This window comes from Botrytis byssoidea (assembly GCF_014898295.1).
Source record: "Botrytis byssoidea strain MUCL 94 chromosome Unknown BBYS_022, whole genome shotgun sequence".
Taxonomy (NCBI): Eukaryota; Fungi; Ascomycota; class Leotiomycetes; order Helotiales; family Sclerotiniaceae; genus Botrytis; species Botrytis byssoidea.
Genome location: NW_024065863.1, coordinates 516,380 through 528,635, shown reverse-complemented (window position 1 = coordinate 528,635; position 12,256 = coordinate 516,380). Strand labels below are relative to the sequence as shown.

At 42.2% G+C, this 12,256-nt stretch overlaps 1 protein-coding gene across 1 annotated transcript; it reads right to left on the bottom strand.

Annotated features, from left to right (window-relative positions):
- Positions 1–3,223: 3,223 nt before the first annotated feature.
- Positions 3,224–6,010, bottom strand: EAE97_009547 (uncharacterized protein; the record flags this gene model as incomplete). The annotated part of the gene is made up of 3 exons (XM_038880062.1): positions 3,224–4,292; positions 4,407–4,522; positions 4,574–6,010. The coding sequence occupies 3 exons, from the start codon at positions 6,008–6,010 to the stop codon at positions 3,224–3,226; spliced, it is 2,622 nt and encodes an 873-aa protein (XP_038729173.1).
- Positions 6,011–12,256: the final 6,246 nt, after the last annotated feature.

Genomic DNA, 12,256 nt, shown 5'->3' with positions numbered 1-12,256 from the left:
ACTTGGTTTGGTGGATGCTTTTGATTTTGACAATATTCCCTTTTCATAAATACTACTTTCGTTACTGATGTCTACATATGATAACCCAATCTACGCACTGAAATGACCCATGAGATTTAAACATATTTCTCCAACTATATCCTTGAATAGTCCATGTGTATAATACGGTGACTGCATAAAACGGCAAAAATGATATTTTTGACATTTTAGGTATCCACCGCATTATAATATCATTTTTCCCTCCAAGTTCAATTTACTCGGGGAAAATAGCTTTAGTGAATATAAATTTGGCGCTAGTACGCAAAAGACAAATAGGTACCTATTGAATGCAAGGCTGTGATATAGAAGTAGCATGTCACCGAAATCTCGTGTATACGCGAGCCGATACCATTGCCTCCCAACCCCACATATCTGCACTCGCGCCACACTCCACACCTACGATCATCCATACTCCTTGTATATAAATCAGCATGTACTTCGCGTTTTCAAACGCGGCAGGGAACATGCGCAAATGAAGCCACCAATATGTATCTGCATCGATTCTGCATCTTACTCTTAGACGATCCTTGTCCGTCAACCCACCTCATAGGTTGTACAGCGTTTTTTCCAGCCTGCGTATTTGAGATTCGATTGCGAGCGGGACATGGGACTTTCAATACTCCTTGTGTTCCAGTTGCATCCTGATAAGAACTATCGTGGAAGATAAGATGACGGTCATAGGCAAGGACAGGGGTTACTAAACGTACATAACGGTCGATATCTATTTGGGAAACTTGCTCGTTCCGAGCCTCCCGGGTATCCTGCGAGCTGAGAAAGCTCGGGATCTATATACCACAAGCGAAGGTGGCCCGGAAGCTTGTATCACATTCCGTTGAATTCATGATTTAGCTCACAAGTAGTCTGGGGAAATTAATGTATTCATTGGTTTGTTTTCATATGATCTTCATCCAATGCCGTAGTAAAAGGTCTAGGTCCGGATTGCAAATGCCGTTGAGACGATATAGCCTGAATTCTTAACCTTCTTCTCGGGTGTATCCGAGTGGAAGATGTAGCAGCCTTGAAATGCGATTGGACGAGCTGCGAAATTGGGAATGGGCTGCATATGTTTAGCATATTAATTGGTTCTTGGGTATTTCTTAAGCTTGTTTTTTGTAGGTCTTCATTCATGAAATATTTGAATGGCAAGTTGTGTCTACACAATACAATTTTGTCGATATTGAATGCAGAAAAATTAAGATAAATCACAGCTTCCTAAGCTATGAAAGGTGTAGTGTCAAGTAACATGAGGGTGATATACTTGACGTCGGTCATGTATCGTGAAATTTAAAGTAAATGATTTCAACCCTTTTTCTTCCTTCAATCAAAATTATAGAATCCCAGTATTTAGGTTGTCAAATTCCGTGGAGTCATCGACAAGCTGCTCTTGTGAGTTATCTAGGGCAAGCAGTCTCTCGATCGGCGGTGCCAATCTGGCGGTCACCTCGTTGGCCGTCTTACACGTCATTACTCTTAATTAAAACTCACTGATAGTAGCTCCACCATCGTTTTTGGGTGCTCGACAAATACGAGTCTCTTCCATTGTACTCGTGAGTTGTACACTCTCAAGGTGTCCATCAGCTTTTCATGGTGAGCCACTGGCAAAGAAATTGCAGGTAGCACAAAGGTTGCCTCAAAGATACCAATACCAAGGTCGTAGGCTGACAATTACAAGAACCACGATAACGCTGCCTTCGCAGCAATGTACTGACATATCTTGATGCGATGCACGTAATAATTTGCATCTTTGAATAAAACTTGGTTCAAGATCGTTGTGCAGTTCCAAATTAATATCGCCATACATCTTGGATATCTAATCTTGGTTTGTTTCAAAGCTGATCGTGTGCTGTATAATCATCGTGTCATCGATCAAAATAATAAGAAAGGCGATTGTCAGTCATGCTGGCGTGAACAAGGATATTGTCTATTCACTTGACGATATCGACTAATCCACGTATATCCGCATTCAATTCAATAGCTCTTTGACTCCCTGCAAAATCTACCGCCTCAAGTAACGCTCTCTGTTGGTAGACAGATTCAATTGCAATGAGCCGTTGCTGTCCAGGCATCAATGCCAGTTCACGGAGAAGGTTCACCGGCTGACTGGCAATACTACCATCCCCATACCAATACCCTTCCCCGAGCTGGTACAATAATACGCTCTATCTGTGAGTGTGTCAATATGTTTGGATTATGAATACGATGTGGTGGGTACGATCTCACTTGCATAGACGGCTGACTAGAGCTGGTCTAGGGCTGGAAGAAGCGGCCTGTTTTAAATTATCTCAGTGTCTTGGAATGAGGCCATGAATATCTCGTGAAGTAATTTGAAAACGATCCCCCAGCTTTATATTGATCGATTTGATTTTATGTTAGATCTCATGATCGCTTACCAAGGCATGGTGCATGCAAGTCCTAATCACGAGGGAAAAACGTGATCGGCTTCATAGAAAGTGTCAAATTCCGATCGTCTGCAACAAGCCAATCTTTTCTCAATTGGTATAATCTTGTTGGTTGTTTGCATAGTAGAACAAGCACTAAGCTTTATAGCGGGATACCCCACCGGATGTCCGGGGAAGGCAAAGCCTAATCAATGAAATTTGCACATACCAACTTGAGGAATTAAACATTGCAGGGTTTCAAAACTGGTAGTCAAACTTTCTCCCGTTTCGAGATGTCATTCCATATTTAAAGTTCTCTATACCAACGAGTGCCCCTGACACCTTCTCGTTAGTTCGGCGCCAAGAGTTATTTCCCAGCCAAATTCCCAGAATCTCAGATGAGATACACATCAACAGCCGTGCTCCATCTGCAACCAATGGCTACTTCCTCATCTATACCAATTTATTGACCTAAGTTCCCCATCTCCAGCTGTCTGTGGAGGCATATTTGTATGTGATCCCAGCCTTTTGTTGGTAAGTCTTTTGTGCTACAAAGGGCTCTCTGGAAGCGACGCAAAACAAAATTATGAATAGTGACGTTCGGAGATGGGTGTGTGATTTAGTAAAATCTCAGGGTCCAATGATTTTCCAGCTTATGTGAGCCTGTAAATAAATTCTACGATAACAAAATACAACATGGTAAAGTAACGTCGGATTTCAGACATTTCCTTATACCAACATCAGAATAATTCTAACCCTCGAAACGTACACGTCCGAAACTCCTATGCAAATGCATATCCGACGCTCTATGTTCTCTGCAATATGATTTCCATGTTCCAATTCTTCGAGAACGCCAATAATTTCCTTCTTATCCCGTCCGACACTGGTAGAGTAACGCCAAATTCGAGTAACGAGATACAATGGCTCATAACATCATTAGGCCTATGAAGTTCCACGTATCCGTCGGCCTTGCTGAGTACTGGAATACCTTCACCATTCCATAGATAAGCTTTGACAGAGGGATGGTTGGGTGCCACTGCATCAATCGGAAATATTGAGCCCTTATCACATTTTTGTGTATAGGTGTCGATACGTGATACACTTTCAAGCCATAAGATCATAGTGGCACGATAGATAGCTACCGACCACCAACGCGGACGTCCCTCTTTTGCCATCGAAGATACAAGACGAATGACTTGTCCACAATGAAAAACAGCTTCTCCAGAATTGTAAATGCATCTTTTGTAGCGAAGCGAAAGTTCCAAGCTTGTTCCATCAAAGTCCTCTTTTCGTGCTAGCCGCTCAATTTCTGGAAAGAATGTCACCGCATTCAAACTTATGAGGTGATACAGGACGAGATTGGCTCGAGTAACTTGACAACTTGGATCGTTTCTAGCATGAATCTCACACAAGTCATACCATTTCTGGAGCAATGACTGAGCTTCCTGAAGACGTAGTAGATTGGACGCTTTGGTAACGGATCTAGTTCCTTGTCGGGAGTTATACATTTCAGAATGAAAAGTTAAAGCTTGATGCAGATGACACAAAGAGCTATGAATTGGGTGAAGGAGAAGTTTTAGCTGTAGTGGAGACAAGTTTCCGTGTCGACGTTCGATATTGTCCGATAACATGTCTCGGAAGAGGCCACAGAGTGAAGGTCCTACTGGTGGTGTGTCGATAGAATTTGGATTCAGGAGCCAATCAGTGCCGATATATGTTTGCTGAGCAATTGCTGCCCAATCATTTGCATCTTTAGCCAGCCATAAGCACTCTATTCCGGGCATTGGAGTCTCAAGTTCTGTGATTGACATAATAGGTGAGGTATCGTGGAATAAACTCAGCTCCTGGTCTACCATGACCCAGTTGTAGACCAACCTAAAATATTGTCAGCCTCCGTATATAAAGAATCAACACGATTGAACGAATTATAATGGTTCATTGGATTGTAATGGATGGACACGGATTGAGATTTTGTCTTTGAAATCTTACCTGCTTTTCTTTTCTCTTTGTAGCCAAATTCTCCACTGGTCATCTAGATTCGATGATTCGTGAAAGGATGGCGCCATTGGTATGTGAGGCTCCAACATACCAGTATGTTTTAGCATCTATATTCAACAAATAAGTACCTTGAAAGCTTTGATTTAGTGGTTACTTACCGCAAGATACATCCCTCGTTGTGCCATAGCTAGGTTCATGTGAGAAGCATCTCCACCCCAAGCACCGAGTATCGTGAAAAGCAGTGCGCATTTGAACACGACAGGATCAGCTGATAAATCAACGTTTTTTTCTATGACCTTAAATAGCGATATGCGACAAGCTTCCGTAAGCCCCGCGGTCAAACATCTAGCTTCAGCAGTTGGAAGAGCTGCAGCGCCATGTGCTATCATTAGCAACAATAGTAATGTTGAAGTTTGATTGTTCAGCATTAATTCGTTGGGATCAAGGTTTCCTCCATTGATGAGAGTATAGTAAGGAGCCAAACTTCGAACGTGACTTCGAAGGAAATACTCCAGGACGTTTGATGGAGGTAGAACAAGGAAATTGAATCCTGCATCAGGACTTGTGTAATTGGAAGATTTTGGCCAACCTTTCAAACCTCCTCGATGTGTTTCTAAAGCTGTATGAAGAAAACTTTGCGTGATGGCCATTATTCTATCTCTGGTGCTTGCACTCACAGGTATAACAGATATTCCATCTCCATATCGAATCTCGGCCGGTTCCAAATCATGATTTAGCGAATCCCATGTGGCGTCATGCTTCGAATGTTGCTCTAGATTCTCGAGGTACGCTATAGCCGTTCTTGCTGACGGTCCAGGAATCAATCGTGGATTGCATCGTGCAAGAGGCCACGCCGATTCTGCGGCCACCAAGAGTTCAAAGTCATCAGAGCTATTATCTGTCAGAATCGGAACCGCGATTTCGACAAGCTTGGCTGGACGATTAGCATCTGAAGAGATGCTAGCGCTCTTAGTATGTGACATCGATGGAGATGGATGCAGAGATCCAGTAAATAGTGGCTCTGAAATTGAAGAAGTATCGCTTGGTTCCAGAAAGTTTGGCGTTACTAGACTGCTGGATAATTCAGATCCCATCGAGTATATTTCAATATCTAAGGGGTAGTGACTCCATGCCATCAGATCATGGTAATTGACGTTCCCACTGTTGCCGAACATGGAGTGTTCCATCCCCCCAAGGCTTTCGCCTGGGGAGGGCCCGAAGCCATCAACATTAAATCGTAAATCTTGGGCAGGATATATATTTTTCTCTGGTGTTGCTACCATAAATTGCGGATCTATGGGTGTCTCTGTGGGACTGACTTTGGTTTCCGGTAATGTTTCTTTTGGTGCTGTGTCCTGATCCATGGGGTCATGGGGTGGCTCTTGTGTTGGTGGTGTCTTTTTGTGCGAGCTTGAGGACCGGTTCGCAGCCTTTGATGAACGTCGGGCATATCTACTCGCGCATGGTAGATTTTTCTCAGAACATCTTGAGCAAGGAACCCTTTTATCGCAGCCGGTTTTTGCACTAGCGCAATTGATGCACGCAATGGGTGTTCGACCATTAACCGTTGGAACACCACCTGGTAATGGCTCCATTGGATCTTTTGCTTCATGATATGTGGAGTGATGTCTTTGAAGAAGATCTCTAGATATTGCATGGTTAGTGGATCTCGAGTCTTGACATAGCCAAAGTACGGGGTGTGAATACCTTCTGGGAAAAGATAGTTGACACAGTGTACACCTATGTGGCTTTACGTTTGTGTCTGCAAGATAGAGAGTCTATATTAGAATTTCCCTATTCAATGGTGATAATAGAAGATTTTGTTACTTACGGCTCGGTATATGTCTTTCTAAATGTTCCTTCCGAGTAAAACTCTTTCCGCAATATGTGCAGAAAATCATATTCTCCATTTAACATCGGTAGTGGTTCTCTTCCTCTTTATCGTAGCTTCCATTGATGGGGGATCTGATAGAGATTTGAATAGTTAAGGATTGCAACTCCTAAGCATATCGTGCTGAAAGCGGCTGACAGCTTTATGCCTGGCCGAGTGTCAAAATAGCTTGCAAGAAAGTCCTATGGACAAGGCTTAGATTTGACAAACATTTGATAAGGATAAGAGTAGGTGACCATGATATTAACAAAGACGAACCATACATCTTATGCATGGTCAGACCACACTCATTCATGGTGGCAGGGATTCAGAGGCACCCGATCTCTAATTCGCCGACTAGGGAAATGTCGTATTAGCCATGCAGTGGCTTCGTGGTAATCGTGAAGCTTGATGTTAATATTGGAATCGAGGCTGGAACCAATGATATTAGTGCTGCTGGCCTGAAGGATGTGAAGATTCCTCTTTGTACAGGTATCTGAAGAGCGGTACATAGTCTTGACACCCTAGTGAAGATCTGATGGAGGGTCCAATCCCAGCCGGAAAGCCGCAGCTTGGGAGCTTGGCTAACAGCTGAGCTAGGACTTTTGACATTGATAATACACTCGTAATTAATAAACAAACTGTAGGTAGCCATCTTTAAGACTTAAAGTGGTAGCAATTTTATCGTGAAGATAATTAATTGTACAAACATGTTTTGGGATACTGACGAGCCAACACCCTACCAGGCTAAATCACAAGTATTGTCACATGCAGAATCCTTGTTTAAGCATTCTTGTATGATTTCAAATCATCGTTACTTGGATATAATAAATCCCACGTGTACCTATGTATGCAGTTAAGACGGGATGTTAATTAAATTTTGTTTGTGCCATCATTATGCAAGATTCCGGTACAGAAAAACGAGGTCTGCAGTGGTAAGTACCACAAACATCAAAAGTAGTATACTGTACATATTTTGCAATACTATACCCCTTCTGGAAGACCGCAGTAGATCTAGTGCGTGAAACAGGAAGAGTACCGGTGGAAGTCTGATCAAGCCGTTGAATGAAGATAACAAGAACAAATGTTTGTAACGATAGACGAAAAGAAGTAGTTAGACTAGTGTCGTTTAGACAAATCGGGTCTCATCATTCGATACCTAACAAACGAGGTAACATCGAGACTAACAAGGGACCGTAAGCCTAAATATCGGAATAAGGTACGTGTAAGGATGTTAGATAAATTACCCTGGTATGAACGTCAGGATTATGCACGTCATAGCATGGTAGTTAATAGCAGTTCGAACAACGCATAATCTTCATGTCTAGTTGGGGTAGTCATAGGAACGCGAGGAGACGATTGATTGCCCATGAACCCTACCCACATTCCCAAAACATTTCCAAAGGGGAAATCGACGTCTGTTTAATCTGTATGAGGGCTTTGTGGCTTGAAATCTTAGATATACATCTAATGTTTCACGAAGGCAGTACAACCACACCTTAATTAAAATTCCTTCTCCAGCTCCTCCATTGAGAACGTGAAACCTTGGCGAGTACTTTGGCTAAGAATGGAGAGTTTGTACAAATATTAGTTCCGAAGGGGTACTGCTCGGTACCAGAACATGGTGAAAGTATCCGAATTTCGTAGATGATGATCGAAAGAAATTATACGAGGCACTTGGCATTCCGAAAAAGTTACTTCTAGAATGGGCATTCTGGAAAAGAATTTTGGGATGAGCTAAGAGCCAGTATTAACCTATCAATCGTCCGAAAGTCTTACCTCGAGGGAGCTCGCGAGGAATCGAAACACTATTCCAAATCATACCCCGCTAGTCATGGCCACCACATTCCAGCTCACCCAACCATGAAAACCCCCACAGTTGAAGGGCTGATCCTGGGGAATACAAATACTTTCAAGACTTCACCCCGCTGTCCATGAAATGCCAAACGAGACCTTATTGAATACTGTAGAGATCAGCTGTACGCTTAAAAGCGCCTTTTAACCTCCATCCAAGAACAAGGCTGCTATCTAATTGTACACTCCGTATTTCAAGTGCTATTTGCGATCAGTAAACGATTTCGTGGAGGTGGCCAATAATTCTCATTTAGATCCATGGGTTCCATTGGCTGTCAGTTTCATGAGCCTGCGATCATTAGAGCGATGACATCTCAAACCTCAAGAAACATAGAACACAAGAATCTCCAGTAACCGTCTTGGGAATCCTGCGATGGCGCGGAGAGCCTTGCCAAAATGGAAGGTGCGACTTTCATTTGGAGTCACGAGTAGTTCAACTTGTCTGTTTTGAAGAAAAAGTGAGTCTCCTTGCTGATAAAACGAACGGCTCCTGTGGTACAATTGGAGCATTGATAGAACATTATCGCATGCTCTTACCTTAAACTGTGTATCATTTCGATTGAGTGTACCCGTACAGTTTTTCGCTGGATCTTCACGTTGGACTCGAGCGACATTCAGGTGCTGCCCATGAAACAGCTTACCCCACGGTTCAAGAGCTGTCTAAATCAGCCCGACCTTCTCGCTTAACCATCAACCCCCATCTTCTGATTTTAATGTTTCATCCCAGCTCCTCTACTCCGCCAATTGTATTACTAAAATTGCCTATAACTGGACCTCAGTTGGGAAGGATTTAGATGACCTTACTGGTATACCAGCCCTACATGAATTTCATTCCGATATTAATATGACATACGGATCCGAGATTGCCGTTGATTTTACTCCTGAACGCGGCTGAAATCCGAGTACTTGTGAATGGAACTTGAAATTTCTCAAGCTAACTCCATGATCAAAGTTCTTTTAAATTCAAAAAATTCGTGTAGATACTGACCACGTATACATCATAGAGTCGTCTCGAACTCGTTAATCAAGCTGGTGTTACCATAAGCTTGATGATGTACGGGATAATACGAGGTGCAAGTTCTTCAGCATCAGCACGTTTGGTCGTAACTCCGCGTATCAAAGAACACTAAGTATCGGCATGAAAATAAAATATTAATAGTTTACTATCGGTCAGATTTTAGCATTGAACACGGCCGGTGGTGGTACAAGTTTGCGAGTCATAGAATCATGACCAGCTCCCAGTTGTCAAAAAATATCACATGACTGCCAGAATTATGTTCTAAACAAAAGTTGTGAAATATTTAGGGCATTAAGCCTTGAATCTGCAGATGACAAGTATCAGTACAAAATCAATGCCGGAGGTACATTACATCAGGGGTTGCGGTAGATTACAGCCGACACTTGGCACCGTTTCATAGCCCTGAACACATCACGACCACATTAAAATTTGCTCTTAATACACAAATACTGATGGAGAAACTCATGTAGTTTATGAGATAGATCTTATAGTTCAAACGAATAATGATCGTCCAGACTATCAGCCGCTATGGATGACATGTTTAGACAGAATTCCAACTTTTGAGGCGAAGTTTGTAACTGAATCAAGATTACGCAGGTCTGTTAAAAAGTGTGAAAGATTTGAGTCACTCATCAAGATAGTGGTTACAACAGATGTCGGATATGTAAGCCCTGAATTGATATGTTAACTAGGCATAGAGGTATAGAAGTTGACTGATCAGAAGGTAGTCAAGAAGTACATCTATGATTAATGCATATGCAGATACGGTACTCTTCATCGATCACATAAGTTTCATGCTAGATAGTTACGACAAAACAATCTATTAATAACAGGCAACTAGAGTAATCTGGAGTCTCGTAAGGACGCCAGTGCGTGATTTTGCAGCATGGCTCAGGCCATTGGCCGTTGGCCACGTAAATATCCACTGGAAACGATCATAAATCCCGACAACCACTTCCACGGATCGTCGCTTCCGTTTCTTGGAATAGTCTCTGAAGATAGTCATATTTAATAGCTACTAGATAAAATGAACAGGGTGGATTATTATGATTTGAAGTGTCTCAAGAGCCTTCTAGAGTGATCCCGAGACTAATTACGCCAATCATGACTTCCAGTAGCTTTGACGAATCAGATATACATGCCTACAGCGATTTCAGGAACAGGGCTCAGGGCCAGTACCGACTCGTCAATCGTAGTGCCCAGGTATTTTGAGATAAGATCTAAAGTTGACAATCTGATCACTGCATGGAAATCGAATACTTGAACTCCTACGCGACGGGCAGATTTCGAAACATCCCCGCATTCTTGCCAAGATTATTTCTAGCGTATCGAGAAGCTTACCGAATATGAGGTGAAAACGCCACTTCGAGCTATTCTAAGTTATATCACCTCTCAAATAATGGCGAGGATCAGGCTCGTTAACTAGCCAGGGCAATTCATGCAGTGATCAAATATCTGTACTACTCATATGTAAAAGGATATAGATCACTTCAAGTGAGATTGTAGGTACTTGGAACCATCATATGAGTGATAAGATATAAGGATCTGGCGTTGTTGATGAACCTCCCGCCTTGATGAAACAACGATTAGCCGATATCACATCACTTTGCCCCATACTTGGCAACTCCCTTCAAAGCTTACCCGTTCCAAGTTTATGGCATATCCACGCTCTAGACTATGACTGGGGACAAAGTTTGAAGGTTCTGAGACCTTGGAATCTGATGTGTTTATCTTAGAACACCTTACGGATCATTCATGCCTGGATCCTTGAAACTAGGTTATATTATGTATTGGATAATTGAAACTAAATCAATGGATTAGTAAACGCGGCGCCCAGCTATTCATGGATGGATTGACACAATGGCCAAATTTATCTCATTGGTCATCGTCTATTTTTCGGTACATTATCTTGTAGAGCTCATCTCACCTCACATAATCGCCGGTACATATCCTTTAGCAATCAGCCTATGTATATCAGAAATAGATACTGCGCCTATATTACATGTGATTAGCCCCCACAGCCTAAAATGGACGAGGCATAGGATAACACAACAGACAGTAAGAAGCTTCATTCTTAGCAAGATATAGCACAGCAAGAATTATATCTGGAGACAATAACGGGAAAGTCAAATGAAGCTTGATATAAGCCAGACTCTAAGGAGTTTCGTTGTCGATTCTGAAAATATATCGCAGCTTTGACATCAACTGAGCTGAACCTATTCTCTGAGATGCGGGGTGATTAGTGAGATTTCGCGACATTCTACCAGCATCTACATTCGATACATCATCAAAAATCACTAAGTAATTGAAGTTAAAAGTAGTGCCAGTCGATTTTGAACAGGTATAGCGCATCTGAGCAGAGAATCCAATAGTCCGGACTATAAACCAAAAATGATTACAAAATCCCCAAACCAATTAGAATTTTCAAATTATCTGAGATATTGAATTTGATTAGACTATTGAACTATTTTCAAATTTATAACTACTTTCAGATATTCAAGCCCATATGTTGTTAGACTGCTGTCCGGAACATTAGGTACCCTGTACATGAGGTTCAAAACGAACGGGACGCGATGGGTCGTCGATACAACACTCGGTATTGACCTCTTTCGATTAGTAACGTAAGGCTAAAGTCTTATGTCTTGAAAGTAACGATAGAGAATCACGTCAATGCCGCTTGCATCAAGTATACCAGGAAGTGTTGTGTGTGATCGGGGTCCAGCTTCAAACAACCGGGGCAACTTTCCCAGTTTCAATCAAGCAGCTTACTTTACCCTCAATGTCACCGTTTTTGATAACGGATTATGCCAGTAGAATAATCGGGGCCTATAATAATCAACTAGAAACACACAATTCTTCAACGGGATGTGTCATCAGCCCCTCATGCTTCTCTGACGCCGGAAGTTTACAGCCTAGAGCCCCAAGGTCTTTCCGGTTGACTCATCCGGTGATCAAGGATACGTGAGATACCTTGGCTTTTGTCCTGGGGAGAAATTCGTTTGGTATTGCTATCTCAAAGACTGGTACTGCCAACTTGGTAAGAAGCTTTGCGATCGATAAATCAAGAATCATTAATCATCACAACCTCGCCTCAACCTC